The sequence below is a fragment of the Rhinolophus sinicus genome, chromosome 14, assembly GCF_057876585.1.
Source record: "Rhinolophus sinicus isolate RSI-liver-muscle chromosome 14, RSI-T2T, whole genome shotgun sequence".
Lineage (NCBI taxonomy): Eukaryota > Metazoa > Chordata > Mammalia > Chiroptera > Rhinolophidae > Rhinolophus > Rhinolophus sinicus.
Window position 1 is genome coordinate 45,482,774 of NC_142514.1, and position 23,792 is coordinate 45,506,565.

The 23,792-nt window shown below is 34.6% G+C and overlaps 1 protein-coding gene across 11 annotated transcripts in view; it reads right to left on the minus strand.

Annotated features, from left to right (window-relative positions):
• The window catches only part of DOCK7 (dedicator of cytokinesis 7), a 188,340-nt gene that overhangs the window by 51,272 nt on the left and 113,276 nt on the right, over positions 1-23,792 (minus strand). For 4 of the 11 annotated variants that reach the window (XM_074334825.2, XM_019731259.3, XM_074334826.2 and 1 more), the window contains exons 21-30: positions 21,252-21,416; positions 18,887-19,056; positions 11,681-11,773; positions 10,408-10,497; positions 10,025-10,060; positions 9,346-9,441; positions 7,541-7,681; positions 7,332-7,445; positions 5,690-5,860; positions 3,089-3,228 (exon numbers count right to left, since the gene is read on the minus strand). In XM_074334825.2, coding sequence (XP_074190926.2) covers positions 3,089-3,228; positions 5,690-5,860; positions 7,332-7,445; positions 7,541-7,681; positions 9,346-9,441; positions 10,025-10,060; positions 10,408-10,497; positions 11,681-11,773; positions 18,887-19,056; positions 21,252-21,416 — 1,216 coding nt within the window. The remainder of the gene's footprint in view (positions 1-3,088; positions 3,229-5,689; positions 5,861-7,331; positions 7,446-7,540; positions 7,682-9,345; positions 9,442-10,024; positions 10,061-10,407; positions 10,498-11,680; positions 11,774-18,886; positions 19,057-21,251; positions 21,417-23,792) is intronic. The other 7 variants (XM_019731324.3, XM_074334832.2, XM_074334831.2 and 4 more) reach the window with 4 other exon arrangements.

The following is a 23,792-nucleotide window of genomic DNA, read 5'->3' on the forward strand; positions in this document are numbered from 1 at the left end:
AGTGGCACAGTTGACTTACAATTATTTTGCTGTGCTCTGTAACATACCATGAACTGATACTAGTCTAAGCACCACATTTGGGTAGAACTGATCTAATCCTTCCAGCAACCTGGCATTGCTCTGGTGACTGCGACAGTACAGTGAGCCAATTCGGTCCAAAGGAAAGATTTACACTGTATGCTTGGAAAGAGGGCTTCCCCTCTCTCTCCTGCTGGACAAGAATAAGTAAGAATTTAATCTGAACTACCAGTGACACCTATCTTGCAGCCATGAGAGGCACTGGCCTTAGGATAAAACATCTAGAAGAGGAAAAAGATATAAAGAACCAGAAACCTGATGACATCATTGAGCTGCTGATTGTGATATGGGCCAAGTGAAAGGGTTTGTCACTACAGAAATTCTAAGTTTTCTTTTTTCAGTGTTTTAACTCCATTAGTTTCTTAATCATAAATAATAGATTGTTTTTAACCTGAATCATAGAAATCTCCTACCCGTTTTAGATAATTACCCTAAAACTTGTGATTCATACTTGTTGATTGTAAGCATTGAAATCTAATGTTCTCTCCTATCCGTTCCAGGCCCAGCTCCTGGACAATTAACAAGACCTGAATGACTGGTTGAATGGCCACAGGCCCTAGAGAGCTAACGGATTTATTAAAATCTATTTTTCCTCATTCAGGGGCCTTGGGGATGCGGAGGATGCCCCAGCAAGGTTGCCAGTCGCAACCAAAGAAGCCAGCACAGTCTTCCAGGTGGATCTCGAGACCCCTTCCTCTCATCTGAGATCAGATAGGGCGAGAGTTCCATGAATCCCCCAAGGTAGGGACAGCTCTATGCCCCTGCCCAGCAGGAAGCAGATACAGAAGAAAAGACCTTCTGTCCCTCAACTTCCCATAGAGATTTTATGGGGATCATGTCTCTCAAAGGGAAAACAAAAACAAGGCAAGCAGTTCAGAGATAGATATCGGGTCTCTACATTCCTGCATAATCCACAGAATGCAGCAGCCCAAAAGACCTCCCCTCACTGCCCAAAACTTCCCCTTTTCATTGTAATTATCTACCCCTATGAGGAACAAATGGGTACAAAATACCCAACTAGATTAAACCGGCCACTCATACCTGCACAGTAAAGGCCACAACGACCTTCATTTTACCTGGGCCTCATTATATCATCATTATAATATCATACATATGCCCGGAAGTTCACTAACATCATTGTAACAGACTGAATTCTGGGAAGGAACATGCACAGTCTAAAAAGATGAAGTAATTGCCTCTTGTCATTCACAGGTGTCAATCAAGCGGCCCCATACCCGGAAAGGTACAGCCCATTCTAGAGAAGAAAAGATAAAAATTCCAAGTCCTCCCCAGTCTGGGCCCTTTGAGTCTTTTGAGCCTTGCTTTTGCTCAGGGGCCCGCTCCAAACCCTTTGGAGTGTGTACTTTTTCTTTTAATAATGGGCCCCCGAGTCATTCTCTGCTGCTCAGGTTGCTCCTATTTCTTTGGAGTGTACTATCTCTTCTAATAAACTACTCTTTCACCACTTTATTTTCGTGTCTTGTTCAATTCTTTGCCCGAGATGCCAAGAACCTGGACACCGCTCTGAGAAGAACCCACTTTCTGGTAACAATTGTACTGTGCAAAAAAAAACCAAAAAAAAAAAAAAACCACCTCTATCTTTCTTCTAGTTATGAAATAATAAATTTCCTTCCTTTAATAAAGCCAGTGTGAAGAAAGGTTTTCTATTTCTTGTAACCAAAAATATCTTGATATATCAAGACAAATATTGGAAATATGCATTCAAATGATTGCTATACCAGTTATTAAAGAAAGAAAGCTAGTATGTTTAGAGGTTGTTTTCAGAGTGTGTATTTTTCAAACAATGGATCTACCTTCCCCCCCAAATGATATCATATTCATATGTCAAATGGCAACATATAAAGGTGGTGGCATGCAGGGGTGGAAGGCCTGGAGTTTCACTCAGTCTGTCCTCTTCATAGTCCAACGTCTGCAACCCCCACCCCATCCCACATGGAAACTCACGAAGCACCTCTTCAGAACCCAATAGTTCTGCAGAACACAGTGTGAACAATTACTAGCTAATATATTCCTAAAATGGGAAGCTGCCATTATAAAAAAAAAAAAAAAAAGGAGTGCCTTTCATTTGCAGAAGATTTAGCCTTTCACAATTAACTGCATATTGACTATGTCCTTGACCATCGCTAAGAACTTTTCAAACCTCCTCCTCTTTCATTCACTCAAATACATCAGAGGACCCTGGTAAAACCTGCTCAAAGGTATCTCCTTTTGTTCTCTGGAGCGCTTATACATGAGGTCAAATTGCATTATAAACTCCTAATAATCCTATTATGAGAAAAATTAGGGGGGAAAAGTAATTACCCAAATGAGCTATGGTCAAATAGATTTTTGAAAATATCTATTAAAATGGAAACTATCTATTAAGATGGAACTATCCTATAGGGTATAGGAAATACCCTATAGGGAAATACCCTATAGGGATAGTATCAGGCTACTATTATAAATTCAAATCATCAGACAATATACCCTTCTTTTTCTTACTATATCAATTTCCAAAAATCCTCTAAAAGTGTTGGACATTTTTAAAACATAAGGATTTTGTTTATAGGGCAATTTTGAAATAAAATGCTAGAGTATGAGGGCAAATGATAAATTTTCCTCACAAGAAATCAAATAGAAGACTAGTCTATCCTCCTCATCTGAAATGTGCCTGCCTACTGTTTACAGCAAATCTAAGAGTCCACCTATTAGAAAGCACAAGTATTTTATGTACTAAAGAAAAAAAAATGCTATCAAATAAGCCATGACACACCACCGATTTTAAGACAAACCAAAAATTCAGAGATGACAAAATATGAAAACTGTCCTTCTTGAAAATCTATGAAATATTGAAATAACATGGGTCTAGAACTAGAGGTCTAGGTAAACAGAGAAGTAGAAGAAGAGTGGGAAAGAGTATTATTTTGATTCTTAGAAGTGGAAGTGGGCTACTTCTGTCCCAATGTCCAAAATCAAACATATTCTGTAAGGCAAACACTGCTCTACTCACCCTTCAGCATCAGGGTCTAAAATAACAGCCAGCTCTGTTAACACAAGCCCTGCCAAATAATGCTGTTGGCGGAAAGGCACGGATAATTCAAACATATTTGCAATCTTCTGGTCTTGTACATTGGTGGAAAATCCAGAACTCTATTTGGGAATGAGGTAGAACAAAACTATAATAGCTGTCCAACAAAACATCCCACAGACAGAGAATTACAACAAATAAAACGTGAGCATTACCTGAAAGTGAGATGAACTTTGCCTAGGGTAACTTATTGCCATAGGTTTATTATAGATCACTGTTACTAACATTGGAGAAAGTAACTGCTCTTACTTTTTATATAGGAAATTATGATGGAATACCACTTGTAACTATTTTCAATTTTCTTTTTATTATAGTGAAACTTTCCACCTGTTTTTCCTTTATCCTTTTAGCCACTTAATGTTTGAATATCATATTCTGAAGGGAAAAAAAGCAACTAAGTCCAAATACAGTGGTACCTTGGTTTTCGAATGTCTCCGTTGACGAACATTTCGGTTTACAAACACCGTAAATTTTATGGATCTATGGTATCATTGGATAATAAAATTCATGCTAAATTTGCAGTTTTAGGGGTTGATTTTAAAGGTCTGGAACAGATTAATCCATTTTGCATTACTTTCTATGGGGAAACCGCACCTCAGTTTTCCAACGTTTCAGAACTCGAACGGTCTTCTGGAACAGATTACATTCGAAAACCGAGGTACCACTGTAATGTATTATGTACTCATTGCTGAGCACAAAAGAAATACTCATAGTCAAGGCTATTGGTTCCCAGAGAAATTACAAATATCGGTAAAACTGCTTTTCAGAAAAAATACTATTCCTACAAAAATCACTGTCATTTTGCGGTCCACTGACTGAGTTTTAGAAAGTTTTTTAATACTGCAAAATAGCATCCCCCAAGATATAGTTCAAGGCAAGAATGTCCTCAATTTTATCACCCTCTTTAATCCATAATTCAAGATCATCCAAGTGAGGTTTCTTGGAAGAACAGATTTCAGATTTCTCTATGGAGAAATCATCTTCCTAATAAGTATGTAAAAGTCTTCTTGCCCCCACGCCCCCCCAAAAAAGTGATGTCTCTGTCATCTATTAGAATCTGAGAATCATGTACTCTAGTTAGATGGCAACGTGGGGAACAAAATAATGGAAGAAATTCTATGAATTTCTTGGCTGAATGAGATGTTCAGCAGGGAGTTAGGTGTAAACAAATGTGTTTCATTAAAGGTTTTAGGACTGTATTTATGTTTAATTTGTCCTTGACTGTGTAGCCACATCATTGACAGAGGATAGGGGAAGAAAGACTAGTCTCATCCATTACAGGAAGAAGTGTGTGCTGGCTAGGTAAAAGTATGTGAAAATAGCCTGATCCATAATATTTTCTGCAAAGGTAAAGTGAAAAGTTGTGGGTGCTCTCTGAAGTTTTCTACGTAAAGTTTAAAATTTTCATTTTATCAAATATCTGAGATTGATCCTAGGGAATTACATTTATGAATTAAATATTTCAAAAATAAAATTGTAAAGAGTTAAGATCAACTTTGACTTTAGACATTAAGAGCTTAAGGAAGCATCTTGTTTAGCTCAGGAATTTTGTAGCAGAAAGACTAATGTTTCACTAGGAGGGAGAATCCAGGCTTCTTTGATACTAAAACCACAAAATCCCTTCATCTCAATCTGTATGATAGGATACATAATAATTGCTATGATAACCTTTTCTCATCTTTAGAAAAACTACTAACTGTTGAAGTCAGGTGCTGTGCAGTGAAAACCTATAAATATTCATCTAGCTTCCTTTGGGTTTTTTGGATACAAGAGAGGTAGACAGGGCACTGTTCGGCCTCCTGTGCAGTCTGACCTCTTTCTCTGCTAAATTATGCTTCATCCCCCTTCCTTTCACAAGTATTGATTCCTAATAAACATCTTGTACCCCAATCTCAGTCTGTGTCTGCTTCAAGAAAACCCAATTTATGAAAACATGTAAATAATCTAAATAATATGTAGGTGAATTCACTCACATGTACATAAATATGCACGAGGAGTACAATACAGTGGTTAAGAACTTGGACTCTAAAATAAAGCCAACATGTAAAGCACAGCATAGGGATATAGCTAATAATAATGTAGCAACTATGTATGGTGTCAGATGGGTGCTAGACTTATTAGGATGATCACTTTGTAAGGTATATAATGTCTAATTACTATGTTGTGCACCTGAAACTAATATAAGATTGTATGTCATGTGTAATTGAAAAAAAATAAATTAAAAATAAAATAAAGCCAACATGTGTTTTAGTTCAAAGCCTAGCTCTGCCACATTTTACTGTGACCTTGGGTAAGTTATTGATCTTTCTGTTTCAATGTTTTCACATGTAAAATGAGTATAGTAACAGAATTCACGTGCTAGAATTGCTGAGGATTAAATAATTAATATTTATAAAGCACTTAGTATAGAGCCTACCATACAGCTGTTATTCAATAGTGTTGCTTACAAATTTTTCCAGTGTTTAGAATGCCTTTTCACAAATGTGAACTTGAAAAATATAGTTTTTCATACAATTTGTATACCTGAGATGTTGCAGAAGAAACAGATGGTGATGGTGATGCAGGTGGAGTTAGCAGGCTGCAGGGTAAGTTTAATGTAACATAATGCTCATGGCTGCAGACGATTCGCAGAAAATCCAACCTCAAGGACACCAGGACACTTGGATTTGGTAATGTATAAAGCTTTGTAGACACCTTGTGAGCATTGCATAAACAAAAGAATACCAATTGAATATATCATTTCTGTAATACCAACACCAGAATGACAGATTAAAGGATTAAAGAACAGTATTCAGTGGGCAGTTTTGGGTTCTGTGATATAAACAACAGTAGTAGCTTTCTCCAGAATTACTGCTAAAATAAAAAAATCTGAACTACAAGATTGACTGTATAAATCCACTGAGTAGGCTAAAATCCACATTCTTACATTTCTAACATAGCATCGATATTTCCACTTCTCAAAGATGCACTTTATGAAAGGAAAGTACACCATCAAATTAACTTCATCAAAGAAATATTCCATTCTTTTTACAGTACTTTGTGTTAACTTATATTTATAACTGCCTATTGTCTATGTTCCCAGCTACACTGTAAACTACCTGAGGACACACATAAACGGACTTAATAGCTTTAGCATCCCTAGGGTCTAGCTCAATGTTTGACAAATATAGGAGTTCAATGCTTGAAGAATAAAGACATAACAGATTTTGGGACAATCGTACATGACATTTTGGGACAAAGTAAAAATAATACATACTGTTGCAAATATTTGCAAGTGGGTCAGTGCCCACATGTAGTTTTAACTTCTCTATTAAAAGAAACATAAAACAAAGGCAGCCAATAGAACAGATCTTCAAAATTCTAAACATTAGACTGCCAAATAGCATTCCTAAACAGTAGTTCTCAAATCTAATCTGTGGACCTGCTGGGAAGGGCTTCACAAGCACTGTGTACCATACTACCAACCCCCACCACCAGGATTCAAACTCATCAATAGTGCTGGGATGGGACCCAGAGATCTGTATATTTTAAAGTTCCTTTGAAAGTTAATTCTAGTGTGATTATACAACTTAACTACCAAAATGGCCTATCAGGACCAATACCTAATGTTTTCCAAAAGGCAGATTTCGTTAACCAGTTTATAAAAATTTTAAGACACAATCAGCTGTTTGTGGAAAAGTTCCAGGATGCTTTTAGTTTAGAAAAAGCAAGATAATGAATGATATTCAGGAACTGGGTAAACATCTGTTCATGATTCTACACTCTATAATGTCAAGGGCTGCACTAGGAATACATAGCAAAATGCAGCTGCTTTAAACATCACTCAAGCCACAAATAGTTCAGTTAGCTGTTCACTCAATACAAATGTTACTCTCGAATAGTATCGTGGAGATGCTTTACAGTTATACTGACTTGGTGGGTGCTCCAGAATGAGAATTAAAGAGTCATGAGTGGGCCGGTATAACTCAGGGAAAAGCCAGCTGTACTGATATCAGCTTGCCAGAGTCTTGTGTCCTGATTAAACAAATATAATTTATTTTTGCCTTACTAATAAAAATATGCTATTTTTAAAACAGTATATTAATGTGTTCTTGAAGATCTTTTAGCTCTACTTGTAAAAAGAGCAAACACAATATTTGTTCTTTGATTACTAATTATGCATTACCTGTTTATAGCAAGTCTTTATAAGGCCAAAAACAAAACCTCTGTCCATAACAGACAACAGATCATTGAGAAAGAATGCAAGACTTGTGTTGAGTCTCTCAACCATTTCTGTGTCCTGAGAAACAGAAAAGCAATAAAAGTATGAGTTTAATGTGAGCTTGAAAAAGAGATTTAATAAAAAAAAATATATAGATAGTAAGTCATTATTACCTTCTGAAATCGTGAAACGATATCACTAGCAATTGTACTAACAAGAGCATTAATGTCATCCATGAAACGTTCTGGAAAACGACTCTTCCTTGGTGCATCAAGTTTATCATTAAAGTATAAATGGTGCACCATGCTCTTCACCTGAAAAAATAAGCCATTAGTTTAATTTCTTACGGGTGCAATGAACAGTTATAGCAACTCTAAACAGTAGGGCTATTTTTTCAATATACCATGTGATTTAATATGGCTGAAATACTGTTAGCTCCTCAAATATTTTGAAGAGTTCACTACAACATTTTATGTGTTCCAAAGAAATATCAAATATGAGACAATTTAATCACAGTATCATCTTCATGAAATTACCCTGCAAATAGGAAAAAAATTCTGTGTATCAAAAGAAAAAAAAGTTACCCTTTATAAGTTTTAAATTAAATCTTCCCAAGAATCAATAATCTTGCCACTTCATATCCCTAAACTGTGAGCTTTGAGAGGTTAGAAACCTTGACTTCACTAGTCTTCAGCATCTAGCATCTAGTAGCAAATGGTACATTAAATGTTGATGACTAAATCTTAATAAAATATTAGGTAAAAACTAACAAAGTGATGTAAGTTTACAAAATGCTTTTGTATATAGATTCTTATCACACCAATGTGGTATTGGTAATAAAGATTTTAAATTCAGGGAAATTAAAGCCAAGCCAAGTCTTAAGCTGCAGACGTTTGACTATCTTATATTTAAGAAATATGAACATACACGTATAAGACTATCAAAAAAAGGTGAAAATTACAACTTTGATCTTATATTAAAAGCACACGAATTACAAATTTGGTGTTCATTCTCTAAGAAAAAAATGACTTATCATTTAAATATGGTTCCTATTTATTTTATTAGTAAATCCCTAGAAGAAATGTCTTTTTATCCCCAACATAGGTAACATTCAATGCTGAGAATGACCCTATGACATACGCTAGAAGTAGCCTTTCCTTTATTTTTCTTCCTTCCTTCCTTCCTTCCTTCCTTCCTTCCTTCCTTCCTTCCTTCCTTCCTTCCTTCCTTCCTGTTCTGTTTTCCTTTTTTTCTTATTTTTTCACTTCTTCTTTGGAAGAAAAAGTTTCAATGAGTTCAGCTTTCTAGAGGCTGAAGAAAAAGGTCCCTAGTGCCAGAATGCCCACGTGAATCACATTTCTGCTATCTACAAACTGTCTATACTTAGACAAGTTACTTAATCTCTCTGTGTCTTGGTAATACTAGCCCATTGAGGCAGTGCTACTACACTGTATGCACTTGATAAATGTTTATTGCTTTTGTGTATATATGTGTTAATGTGTGTGTAAATATTACAATATTAATGCATTCATTTGTTTTTAATATCATTTACTGAATTAAGCAAAAAGTTGTTTTGTTTTTATTTTTAAATTTGCTGTAACTGGCATATCCCGAAGAGCTTCCTAACCATAAAAGACTGGGTATCTATAAAGCATTCTTTACCTATGTTTGGTATGAAATCTACAGTACTGCCATTATACAGTAGCCTGTTCAGACTAAAAGAGAAGGTATCACAGGTTCTTTAAAAAGTTAGCTAGCTTTTGCAACCATTCCTAAAAAAAATTAAGTGAGCTTTGTAATTCCACCAAATTGTGCTGAGTGTCCAGTGTTTATTTAGAGGTTTAACAAATGTAATTTTGTCTTGGAGGCACATGTAAACCATAAGATGGACAATAAAAAAATGATATATAGTATAAAATGTGATAACACAAATGTTCACTAAGGAAAACAATATTAAGAATGTGTTTAGTTTGCTCACCATTAACTCAAAAAAGAACCAGGCTTGTTGCAAAGCTGATTCCCGAACGCTGCCACTGCAAACAACCCACTGCAAAGCCAGCTCCTCATGAAAAAGCTATCCAGAAGTAAATCCAAAGTTATTATCAAAGTCAAGTCAGTTAATAACACAAACCAAATAATAATGCAACTGCAAATGAAGATATAATGAGAATAAGCAAAATAAGGCATGTGAACCATTCAATGATGCAGTGAGGACACCCATTAACGAAACGGCTATTTATACATATAAGACAGTGGCATGTTGAACAGCTGAAAAATTACATGTTATCTTGCAGTAAAATGTAATTTTAAAAGGACAGGTGGGAAACAGCCTCCTAAATTGTACCTGCAAACAGAAACTAGACCAAAAACTCAGTTACAAATAAAATCTTGTTTGTATGTTATAGATATACTGCAACTTACGTAAATACACTCATGAACTTTGCTGGTACAATTTAGGAAATATCTTTAAAAATTTTAATTTTGATATAAGGCATTAATTTTCAAGTTTTCAGGTTTTTAAAGTCTTTTTATAAAAATGGCAGAAATTTCCTGCCTTGTAATGGATATGCATACAAAGCATTTGCAAAATAGTGTATATTAATATGAAAAAGGACTAACAAAACTGTGCATAAGGGAAGCAAATCAACATATCTTACTAAGAGTGATAATTTTTCTAACTCATCTTCCTTTCCCTGGAGATTTAAAACACAAAACAAAAGCAGTTACAGAAACGGAATTCAGAATTAATACATTTTTTGGCACTAAAATTTGATACTCAAATTTCAATTCACTAATCTCTAAAAACAGTCAATCCCAAGATTATAATAATTACAATAATGTAAAAGAGCCAGCATTGGAGAGATATGCCCAAAAGGCATCAGACAAGCAGTGCTTGCTCAAATGTATTTTTATATACAATGCAAATATTTTAACATCTCATACTGGTTATGTAAAGAAACTTTTTTATCTATTGTTGGAATTATTTATCTATTGTTGGAATTATTTTCCCCCTATATGGATTGTCTTCATATGAATCTACCTTTTTAGTTGGTAAGCGTCCCGTTAATGTTTGTAAGAAACTTGACGTCTCTGTGTGCGAAGACATACGATTACAACTTCGATCCATAGCCTATGGAGTGAAGATGAATGAATGACGAGAAAACATTAAAGTCTGCTGTGGATGACTTTGCAGCTCAAGGATTACATTCAATGTTTTAAATAGTGTTTTATTGTGGTTGCAACAACCATCTATTTTATTGCTCATCTCATTTTCACCATTTTAAATTGTTTAAATGACAATGCATTAGAAATATCAAAATGGCTTCTATATATTTATAGTTTTTATAAAGATGAATATTTTAATAATTATATAAATTCAGAGTGCTGCAAAGAATGAAACTTTTGTGTGATCTATATACATGCACATATCTAGTAAGAAAATGTAAAAACATACTTCTCAGCTGGTTTCAGACCAAAAAAAGAAACCAAGAATTTTATATTCAATAAAAAGAATGAAAAGTTTAGAATGATTTCTTTCATTTTTCACTATTATCAAAACTACTATTCAGGTTTGCCACATACTACATCAAATATAAACCATTACATTAAACAAGAAATTAATTTTTTCAAGAACAAGAACATTTTCCTCCAAAGCCAATACACAGATGAGAAGCATATTTTGAGGTACCATGCAGTATTAGCTACCAAGCAATTAGACCTAAGTAAGCAAAACCTAATTCAACTAAGTTAAAACAAATTTCATACTTTGCAACACAGCACAAATTAAAATGGATTTTTGCTTCTGGTATTTAATCTTATAGCATGGGGCTCATATACTGTTCACATTTATTTTCCACTTATTACCAGTATTTCTAGTTGGTGACTATGAAAAAAATGACAAGATAGTAAATGCTAAATGAAAACGATACAATAGCTACACTTTAAACCAAAAGCAAATGGAAAACTGTCAGGTTTTTTCCACACAAAATTTTTTTTTAGATTCCTACTGAAGATGTGCTATCCCTAAAGTAGAAACTGTTATCAAAGCCATCAATTGCATAAGCAGCAGGCACTGGAATATTGACAGGGGGTATAAGGAGGCAAAGAGGAGACAAGAAATAGGAAAGCAGAGCAATACTGGTGCAGTTGGTGGTATTCATGCATAGTAGTTGGAAAATGTGCTAAGTAAACAAAAATACACACTTTTTAATGATTAAAAAAGCAAGCCACTGAAATCATAGTATATACTAAAAAGTAATGTTCTAAAGGGAAACATCAGCAGCCAATAAAGAAACCTCTAATGTAAACACCACCTGTGTTGATTCTGCACTTGGACTGGGGTTGGATCCCCATGGGGCAGCTTTTGGACCACCAGTGTTAACCCAGGAATTGGAGCGATCTAAACCCTAAGCATATAATAGAAAGCAGTTGGAAAGGAAAGAAATATTACATGTGGCATGCTATAATTATTCTTAAAGAAATCCAGACTTTCCAATGCAAACATTTTTAAAAAAAATTAGTACTGTTAAAGCAACCAAAATTTTAAGGCACCTATAGAGTACTAGTTCACCAAAATTATCTTATTACATAAGTTTTTAAAAATCAAGAACATTAAATATAACATTTAAAGGTAATTTCTCTTTATGTAAAGGGATCACCTTGAAAGTTCCCATAGCACCAGCCCCACAAATTTCTCTTCAAAGATGGTACAAGTTAGCAACACATAATTTCCTCTGAGTATTAACTAGAGTTTAAAAACAAAATGGAAGAAAACATTCCATTCTTTTCTAAAAGACTTGAATTTCATTCCATCTGTCATGAACTGAAAACTTCTGTTCAGTGATAGTCCATAATTTTATTTGACTTTGCCTCTTCTTTCATTTTCTTTTAGAGACTGTTAGGAAAAATTAAGAAACAAACCAGATGCCTAATATTTACTCCTTCCTAAAAATGATGGTGAATTTGGGGTTGTGCTCAGTTTTATTGTGCTTATTGTTATTAAACCTAATAGGCTACTATTTTATATAAATAGTATAAGGAAAAATATTATGCTGGAGGTATTATAGGAATTATACCTTCATCATCACTATTAGCAATTTAAAGTTAATTGAATATGCTGACCAGAAGTGAAGTATGTCTATCTGTCTGTCTCTGAAAGAGGTTATTATGATCCTAGGTGAAGGGAAGTGGAGTTTTACTTCACTTTCTTAAACCTGACTGGTCATTAAAATCATTTGGGAAGCTTTATAAAATTTAGGTCCTTTGGGCCTGATTCCCAGAAATCCTGATTCAGGAATGGGGGGGGGGGGGGGGGAGTAAGTTATAAGGAATTTTTAGAGGATGGTTGGTGTAAGATTTATGAAGACAACCCCCAAGAGAACCTGACTGAACAGATGAGGATGTAAGCATGAACGCAAATCACAAAGCACGTAAAGAAGGATAGGTAAAAAGAGTAGTAACAACGTTAATTAACTTTGTATAGACGATATCACCAGGGAAGCTTAAAAACAACCATTAATTTAGAGGCAGGGCCCTGCCTCTGAACAATTAAAACAGAGTATTATGGGGAGGGGAGGAAAGCAGGGGAAAAGGGGGAAAAGGAGGGGAGGAGAGGGGACAAGTGAAGAGGGGGAAGACAACCTGCCAACTCTCAGGAGCTTAGGTTTTAGGAAGATAATTTCCTGTTGTTTTTTTACCTATTTTTTTCAAAAATACAAACAGGTTGAAATGTTACAATAATCACCCATACATTTGACATTAAATGTATAAGATGAGAGTTCAAATCCAGGTTCTACTGCTTACTGGTTGTAAAATCTAAGGTAAATTACCTAATTTCTCTTTCAGTTTCTCAGCTATAAAATAGGAATAATGATAATGCCTCCCTCATATTGTAAAGATCAAGTTAAATTATGGAAGTACATTACTAAGTATAATGTTTCAAATATTGGAAACTCTCAAGAAATAGTTTTAACAAAAACTTTCCATACGTTTTTTAATGCTTCCTAGCAAATTACATTCGACAATATTCAAATACTAGTAAAATTATATAATCAGTAGATTTGTTTAAAATAAAATACCTGCCTTCTCAGAATCACATTATATTATCTCAAATAAAAGCAAACCAGCACACTATATTTTTCAGACAAGTTAAAACAAAATTCATCAGTCTCCCAAATTAAGTCTCCACTGTGTTAAGTGTAAAGTTCTTACCTACATTTTCAATTTTGATAATCAGTACTCATGTCACAAAAATAACAAAACGTAAGCATAAATTACAAATTGTGTTCTCTCTACCACCAATTTCCATAAAAAGAATAACTTTGCTGAATTCTTCAATTCACTTTTTAACACCTTGCTTAATAATTTCCTTTATTTATTTATTTCCCGCTCATTTCCTTAGGTCCCCCCACCCCACTCTGGTTGAAGCTGTTGTTTCTCAGTCTAGCTGTGTAGCACAAAGCTCCCTGGCCCGTGCTGGTGTTATGAGCCTTGCTCAGGGCAGCCCAGCTCCAGGGAGAGCCATTGTTCATAGAGCCGTTGTGAATGTGCAGCCCAGCGACCTCAGCATTAAGAGCACAGCGCTCCAACCACCTGACCCACCGGGCCAGCCCAATAATTTCCTTTAAAACTCAAGTACATGTTACTCTGTAATGTGAGAATAAACAATAAATCTCTTTGCTCCATTATATATTATATCCACAATATTAAGGCTCTGTACAGTTATAATTACATCAAGCAATTAATGTTTAATTAGAGAAAAACCAGTGGCCAATTATTTGTAAAGGAAATAATTTCCATAAACCAGGTGTTAAAAAGCTAAGAATTATATCAAACAGACCTTAGTTAAGCAAATTCATCAATGGTAGTTACTCATGTAATAACTTTGCTTACTGATCTCCAACTAACGTAGAACAGATTAACCAAAGATGCAGACATGTGTGTAACAGTGTTTTTGTTGCCAAATCCCTGTACTATTGTTTTGTCCCTTAGCTATAGATAGGGTCTTTTCTTGAACAAGGCCCATATTGTATTTGACTTGACACGAACACTCATGTTATAATACAAAGATTTGGCTTCATATCCACAAGTCCTCATCATCCTGCTTAGCACATAGCAAGCTCTCAGTGTTTGAAAACGAAAAAAACAGGAGATGATACATTAGCAAAAAATTATATATCAATGTAAACAATAAAATTCAAACCTGATGTAACCATTTACATAACTGAGTTAGAAGACTTTTGCTGGAACAATGAAAGAATAGATCAGTTCCGGAAAATAATTGTGAAGAAAGTCTCACAAATAATGGTTGTACAGTCACAAGAGGAGTAAAAGCCTGTTGATATCAGTATTCTTGAATTTTAGGAGTTCTGCATTTCATATTAAAGAATGAAGTAAAACTAAAACTTTCATAAAGCCAAATTTCTTAAGATCTCAGTGCTTACTAACACTCATTCATTAGATCACTGCCTGTTGAGTATCTTCAATATACTGGACATGACTGTCGTCTCCCATTGTTTGCGGTTTCACTTTCTGCAGTTTGTTACTTACTCATGGTCAACTGTGGTCCGAAAATATTAAATGGAAATTTTCAGAAATAAACAATCCATAAGTTTTAAGTTGTGCCATTCCGAGTAGCATGATAAAATCTTGCGCTGTCCGGCTCCTTCCCCACGCAGGATGAGAGTCATACCTTTGTCCAGGGTATCCACACTGTACGCTACCTGACATTAGTACTCAGTAGCTGTCTCCGTTCTCAGATCAGCTATCGAGGTATCTCAGTGCTTGTGTTCAGGTTACCCTTATAGTAGCCTAACACCAGCTCACTATGCCTATGTCTTCGACCTCACTTCATCTCATCACGTAAACATTGTATCATTTCACATCATCACAAGAAGGGTGAGGACAGTGTAATATTTTCAGAAAGAGAGACCACGTTCACATAACTTTTATCACAGTATACTCTTATAATCGTTCTATTTTATTAATAGTTATTGTTAATCTCTTACTGTGCCTGATTTATAAATTAAACTACATCATAGGTATGCAGTATAGGAAAAAACATAGTATATATAGTAGTACAGGTGGTGAGAAGTGGCTCTACCTTTAACATGTGCAAATCAAACAAAACAATTTACAAAAGGCAGCTGAGTTTAGAATTCCAGAGAGATTTGTACTGAAAATATAATTTTGGGAGTCATTAGCACATAATGGTATTTAAAAGTATGGGACTTGATAAGATCACCAAGTAAGTATGTGTAGAAAGAAGAGAAGGGAAGGGAAGAGAAATAAGGATAGAGGCCTGAGGGCACTTCCAGATTAAGAGGACAGAAAAAGAATAATCTACAAAGGAGACCGAAAAAGTGTAACTAGTAAAGTAAGTGGAAAACTAAAAGTGTGCAGTACCCTGGAAGCCAAGTAGGAAAAAACCAAGAAGGAATGAGAATTTGACTGTCCAAAGCTGCTGGAAGGTAAAGTAAGCTGAGTGTTGAGAAGTGAACATTGGATTTAGTAACGGAGAGCACTGGCAATACCAACAAGGGCATTTTGGGTGGAAGATGGGCAAAATATTTGATTAAAGTAAGGTAAAGAGGATGGTAGCAAAAGAACTGGACACAGCAAGTATAAAGGCTCTTTTGAAGAATTCTACTTACAAAAAGTTCCAGAAAAATGACAAAGAAGCTAACAGCAGAAATACTACAGAGGAGATTTTTTTTAAATAGAAGAAATATTAACATGCCCGTTTGTGGAGGGGATGATTTAATAGACAGGGAGAAAGAGATGATGTAGGAGAGAGATGAAAAGAACTGCTGCAAGTGAGGATCTTGAGCAAGTGAGAGGGGTGGGAGGTGTGTACAAATGGAGGGAATGGATTCAGGGAAACGGATAGCTCGACTATAGCAGAGCATTAAGTACTACAGCAAGATGTGGTAGTAGGTAGGTAGATGCTGCGATGGTAAAAGTCTACCAAAGTTTTCTTCTGATGGCTTCAATTTTCTCAGTTAAGTAGGAGATAAAGTGAAGAGGAGAGGAGGAGGATTGGTGGGAAGGTGTTAGGAGTAACAAAAGACAGCATGAAACGTTTTTCTGGGAGAATGGGAAAGTAAAAGGAAAACAAATATATATATAAATATAATTCCTTGCCAACATTAAGGGCTCTCCGAGATTTATGGTGTTTGATTTCAAAAGAGACCAGGAGACCAGTCATCATGGTGTTTCAGTGGCACAGGTGCTGACATGGCACAGGCAGTCAATTAGGTTCAAATATGATTTCAAGTTTGGTTAAGAAGTAAAATGAAATTAGAGAAAGGTAAGGGAATCGAGGTTTGATTATAATAGGGATAATTATAACAATAGAATGGACCTTATGATAAGCTGGCTAAATGAGAAGAAAGAACATCAAGGGGGTAAGGCCCAGTATAAAGGTCACAGAATCAAGTGATTGGAGGTTGCAGAGAAGTGGAGAAATTGTTGGGAGTTGAAGTACTAAAGAGAAAAACAGGAGCTAATGGTTAGAGAACAAAATGCATGGCATTGAGATTATGAAGGTTGACGTTAACTGGCAACGAGAAGAGCTAAGGTTATGACTGAGGCATGGCTGAGGCAAGGGTGAAGGGCAAAATCATTAAAGAAGAGTTACTTAAATTTCTAAGCCAAAGAAAAGAAAAGAAAAGAAGAGAAGAGAAGAGAAGAGAAGAGAAGAGAAGAGAAGAGAAGAGAAGAGAAGAGAAGAGAAGAAAGAAAGAAAGAAAGAAAGAAAGAAAGAAAGAAAGAAAGAAAGAAAGAAAGAAAGAACAGCTCTAAATAAACTTCAAGGTTCCTTACAATTTTTCCATGAGATAAAATTATATACTATTATTAGGTATTATGACTAAATGATAGTCCAAAATAAAGGTAGCTAGCAAAAATTTTGCAACAAAAGGAGAAAACATAAAAACTATTTAAGTAAAACTTGATTCATAAGGCTCTGCTGTCATAAAACAAATTCTCATCTTACGATGGCTTTCTTAGACATTGATATATATCATTATGTATCATCAAAAGTAAGTTTGTCGTATGTCCCATTTTATGAATCACCTGAAAAAAGGCAAATAATTCCAATATATGTAGACCTTTGTTCTAAATCTTGATGTTATCATTTATCAAATACGTTATGTAAAGGAAAACTCTAGGACCATACTAAATGAGGCACAGTGCAAACCTTAAAGAAATTGAGACATTTAAAAAAATAGAACCTTCAAGAAAATGGTTATCTATAGCTCTTTAACAGGAAAATTTCTTATAATTCACAAATCAGATTCATTCTATTTAAGAACTGTATTTTACAGTATATAAATAATGCTAAGTACTATATTTCAATGAGAAATGATAAAAAATAAAGACAAAGATAAAAAACTTGAGTTCTTTTCCTAAACATGGAAATATACGTAGGGTAAGGCTACAAAATATATTTTTGATTCGTGAGAAATTATTTTAAAAATTACTTAAAAGTTACTTTAAAACGAGCAATGTTTAAAGTTCTTTAGAAGCTTCTGAAAGTAAAATTTCTGTAACTATATGACTAGATATGAGCAGTTCTGATGTGTTTGGTCAATGTTCAAGTATTTCACCTAATAAACAAACCAAACATGATCTTAAAAACAAAAATTCTATTATAGTTCAGGCTAAGGGTCAAACACAGACCCTAGAAAATATTTAGTAATTCTTCCTCATATCCTTATTACCAGACTAAAATGCCAAAGAAAAGTTGGCTATAATTCCACAGCAATAATATCTTCCTCCTTTCCAATAGCAAAAAATATATTTGAAATGGTTTGGTCAAAACACAATGTGACGTGATTTCTTGGCCTCAGTCTTACTGTTCTTTTGTCCAGCTTATTTAAACTCGGGGTTATTTTTGTACTTTATACAATAACTGTTTGTTCCTTAAGTATATTTCTTTGGGTCATAAAGATGAATGCTTTAAATAAAATTCAGGTATCTCTTATACTAGCTGGTGTGATCCTTGTTGTCTGGGATAATCATTAACCATCATTAAATAAATCATATTTTTCTAATCCAGGTGCATCATATATAGAGTTTTCCATAGAAAATGTGGCTCTATTACCAATCAAGGCTCACCATTGTGCTTGACATTTTTTGAAGAAGGGGGACGCATATTTTGAATCAATATGTCCCTTCCACACCGCAGTCACACTGGTGTCTTAATTTTACAGGAAATCAATCTAACCATTTTTCACATGAAGTATGAGACAGACAAGAGTGAGTAATATGTGATGGGTAATCCTGGACAAGTTTTAGGATTTGGCAGATTTTTTTGAGCAAAGTGCATAAACCAGTTTGTAATAGCAAGCTTATTCAACAGAAACCTTTGGTATTTACACATAGGATAGAAATGTACAATTTTTTGCTTATTACTAACTCAAATACATTTTAAAATTAAGAATAAATTTAAATAATTGGACATTTCTCATTTGTTCATAAATGAAAACCAAATCTATAGATGTATATCTTCAGTTTACCTTATTGCCGATGATTGACCGTACTTCATCATCTGGTGATGTGGGAGTCCCAGATATATCTGGATTACTATTACTAAGGCTCCGAGAACGATTTAAATTAAGGCTTGCAGGTCTCACAGCAGATCTAGCCATCGTGGCATAATGCACTGATCCTCCCAAACCCCCAGGACCTAGAATTGTGTATAAAATAGCACATAATTAAACAAAGAAAATTAGTCAGGAAAGGACCTGGAAAAAAATCTCTGCCATTTTACAAAATTCCATAACGATCACGAATTGTTTTTGTTTCTAAATGAAAAACACTATAAATAAGAATAACACTCAAGACCTAATGATAGCTACACAAAGAAGTTCTATATTACAGTAGTTGACATAACCATATGAATTATAGATACATGCAAAAAAAATGAAAGTAAACTACTTTCTTACACCATATACAAAAGTAAACTCAAAGTGAATTAAAGACAAATGTAAGATCTGAAACCATAAAAATCCTAGCAGAAAAACATAGGCAGTAAACATTTTGACAATGGTCTTATCAATATCTTTTTTGAATATGTGTCCTCAGACAAGGGCAACAAAAGAAAAAAATAAACAAATGGGATTACATTGAACTAAAAAGATTTTGCACAGCAAAGGAAACAATCAACAAAACAGAAAGACAATCTAGCAAATGGGAGCAGATATCTGCAAATGACACATCTAATAAGGGGTTAATATCCAAAATATATACTCAAATAACACCAAAAAAAAAAAAATTTAAAAAATGGGCAGAGAACCAAAATAGACATTTCTCCAAAGAGGACATACAGCTGGCCAACAGACATATGAAAAGATGCTCAACATCGCTAATCATCAGGGAAATGCAAATTAAAACCACAATGAAATATAACCTCACATGTGTAAGATGGCTATCATTAATAAGTCAACAAATAACAAGCGCGAGGATGTGGAGAAAAGGGAACCTTCGTACACTGTTGGTGAGATTGTAAATTAGTGCAGCCACTATGCAAAACACTATGGAGATTCCTCAAAAAATTAAAAACAGAGCTGCTATACGAGCAGGCAATTCCCCTCTGGGTATTTATCCGAAGAAAACAAAAATAGTACTTAGAAAAGATATATGCACCCCTATGTTCATTGCAGCATTACTTGCAGTAGTCAAGACATGAAAGCAACCTCAGTGCCCATATATAGAAGAATGAATAAAGATGGGACACACACACACACACACACACACACACACGCACGCACGCACACACACAGAGGAATATTATTTGACCATATAAAAAACAATGAAATTTTGCCATCTGCAACAACATAGATAAACCTAGAGGGTATTAAGCTAAGTGAAATAAGTTGGACAGAGAAAGACAAATACCATGTGATTTCACTTATATGTGGAATCTAAAACAAACAATACAAATGAATAAACAAAACAGAAACAGACTTGTATTAATAGTTATAGAGAACAAGCTAATGGTTGCCAAAGGGCAAGGGGAGCGGGGGGGATAACAATAAAAATAAAAAAATAAAATGAGCTTAAAAACTCTGAGTCATATTACTATTACACCTAGCTTTCACAATGAATGCCATAATTATTTGTCACCATTATTAATGTTAACGTTGCCAATAGCTGGAAAAGGGAGGGCATTTACCATTATTACTAGTGATGATGACTCATACAGACAAATAAGTGAGTAGGCTGAAAGGTATGCACCACATATCTAAATAACTGAACAACTGAAGTAATTCAAACTAAGACATACCCTACCCCAACACCACCACTAACTCCACTACCACCAACGTCATATAAAAAGCAGATAACTACTTTCAGCATTAATATTCAGAAAGGCTATATTATTTTGTTAACCATGAAGAGATCAGAACTTTTCTAGAGAATAATCTTTTACATTATTGTAGGTTTCAAAGGGTTACCAATCAGGGAACAACTGAGCCATCATAACTCTTCTTTAATGTCCAACAGCACTCCACATGACAAATACAACATTCTATTTATCTTATCTTAACACGGAATGATAAATGTTTCTGGAAACAGAAGAAATTATTTTCAAGGTTCGTTTCCAAGAATTATTTCAACCAAAATCCCTTTAATTCAAATGAAAGGAAGCTGTATAAATAATGATGCTTTAAAATGTAACTTTTAACATAAATGTGACCTGAAATGATGCTTTTAAATGTATCCTTTTAACTCTAGCACCTAGCATAGTCCATAGCACTTAGCAGGCATTCAATAAATGTTTGCTGTTGAATAAACACATCACACTATGGACTATAAAATTATTTCATTTTGCCATGAACACAATCTATGCAAGACAATTTTATAGTAAAAAGAATAAAATACCTGGTGATGGTGAATTAGGGTAAGTATTTGGTAGGCGAAAAACATAATAGATATATGATGCAAGAAGGTTGTTCCTGCCATGCTGGTCATGATTTCCTTCCAAGTTTTTGTGAAGCCGATTTATAATCGATGCCATGGCTTCAAAAGATGCTTGGCCTAGATTAACTTTTAAGAAGGAGGAAAATATTTTTGCATTAATTTTTTTAGACTGTAAGTTCCAAAAGGATCAAAGTATTGTCATGTCTATATGCATTAAGTATAGTGATTATATACAGTAAGTGTATAAAGATATTTGATGTTGATTGTAATGATACCTTGTATTAGCTGAATCAAAAATACTTTTGTAAACAAAATTAGAAGAAAAACTCATTTTACTAATTTAACATGAAAATTGTACACCATCAAACAGGTACCCGTTATTTTGTAAAACCATACGAAGTACGTTAAGAAAAAAGAAATCTGTCTTATGTATCACCTTTGAGAACTTCTCATTTTAAAGATTTTGCTGAAAAGTTACATAGCATATGATGAGCACATATTACTTTTGTTTTAAAAAATTAAAAATATTAACAGTAAAAGTAGATTGTTAAAAATATCAACTTAAGATAATAAAAGAGATTAGTGAATAAACAACTTGACTGCAATGCGTGAATATGTAAAAAGAATTAGAAGGAAAAAGGAGTAGAAAAAGAGGTTGAGGTAAGACTGTACAGCATTTTCAATGTCAGCTAAGCAAAGCCTACCCAGTCATTCAGATCAGTATATAATAAGAATTTTGCACAAACTAGGAAATCTGATAGCACACTGAAAAAATGGGTAAACCAAACAGCCATTGTGAGCAATAGTCTCAGATTTTATGATTTATTTAATCAAGACAGGAAATTATGAACAGATAATGAGGTCAATTAAGTTTTCCTAAAAGTAGAATAATCAAATAAAGTGGTCATTTAGGAAGATTAATCTATACACACTGAACTAGAAGAGAAAGAGACTAGAGCCAGAGAAACCTAAGGGGCTTAGCAATCCTACTTGTGCTTCTTGTTAATTCCTTTTCCTCAGAGTAGCTATTTCAAACCATCAGTATGCTCTTCAAAATTCAGGTCCACCTACTTCCTTCTCAGCAATCTTGCTTTTTATTTCTCAGAAGGAATGTATAAAGCATGAAAGTCCTCAAGTTTTTACCACAAATTTATCAGAATGCAAAGGAATTTTTATTTCCTTGCCAAAGCAAGCAGTGTTTGTCTCCTGCATAAGAATGATCTATCCACCTTCACTGTTATCCGACAGGATTGCTTCATTAATTAAACTCTTGCACACTCCTATATCTGGAATTTTTCTCACCCCTCCGACCCGCAAGTAGTTTCTCAAAGCAGATAAACATGCTCAAACCTCTCCACTCTTATACCCTAATCAACCCTGCTTCCTCATCTAACTAAGTATCTTTAAAGAGTAGGATATGCTTTTTGTATTCCTTTCATCATCTACTGTTCACTACTTCTTTCTCTGTAATCTGTTTTCGACTTTCACTATTTGACTGACACTATTCTAGTTAATTTCACTAGTGAACACTTCTCTTAAGTACAATGGATAAAAGTGGGACTCTGGAGTCATTGCTTGGGTTTGAATCCTTAGGCAAATTTTTTAAGCATTATGTTCATCACTTTACTCATTCAGAAAATGGTGACGCTAATAACGCCCACATACAGAGTTGTTTTGAGGATGTCATACATTAATATAAATAAAGGACATAGCACCATGCCTGGTACATAGTAAGTGCTATGCCAATGTTTGTTACTATTGTTATTATTTTACTTATACAAACTGCAATGACGAACACTTATTTTTTTTCCCCTTAAAATCTTCTCCTATGACGTCTGTAATGGGACTCTACAATGTCTCTTCAATAGCTCTTAACCCACCCTCTCTTCTCCACCTCACTGTTACCTGTCTCTTATCAGGACCTCACAGTTTTTGTATAAAATTCTAGACAATTCCTAATTTGTCTCCCTTCCTCCAGATTTCAACCTATTTCCATGCAGTACAGTCATCTTTATAAAAGCCGAACTGGGTCAAGTTACCTCCCTAATTAAGACCAGACCCTTCAATTCTCTGAAATGTCATGAACACTCCAACTCCCCCATCACCTATCATCTCTAATCACCAACCCTCCGATTTACAATTAATTATTTCTAATTCCCTCAACATTTCCAGGTGCAACTACAGTGGCCCCTAAAAAAATCCCAAGGCATTGCATACTCCTCTATCACTTAACACAAAATTTCTATAACAGATTAGCTGAAATTTCTCACAAGGTCAACTACTTTGCAGGATTATGTGGAAGCTGTTAGCATTAGTAGAGGAATAAATCTTGGAAAAAGGGTGTGAAACAGGAATACCTCTCCTAGAACAACACAGAAGGAAAAAACATATAGCTTTTGAGTTAATAAAGGAAAAAAGAGCTATATAAAATAGAGGACAGCTGGTGAGTGAAAATGTAGACTAGATAGATTATATGTCATGTAAAATGCAACATGATTTATG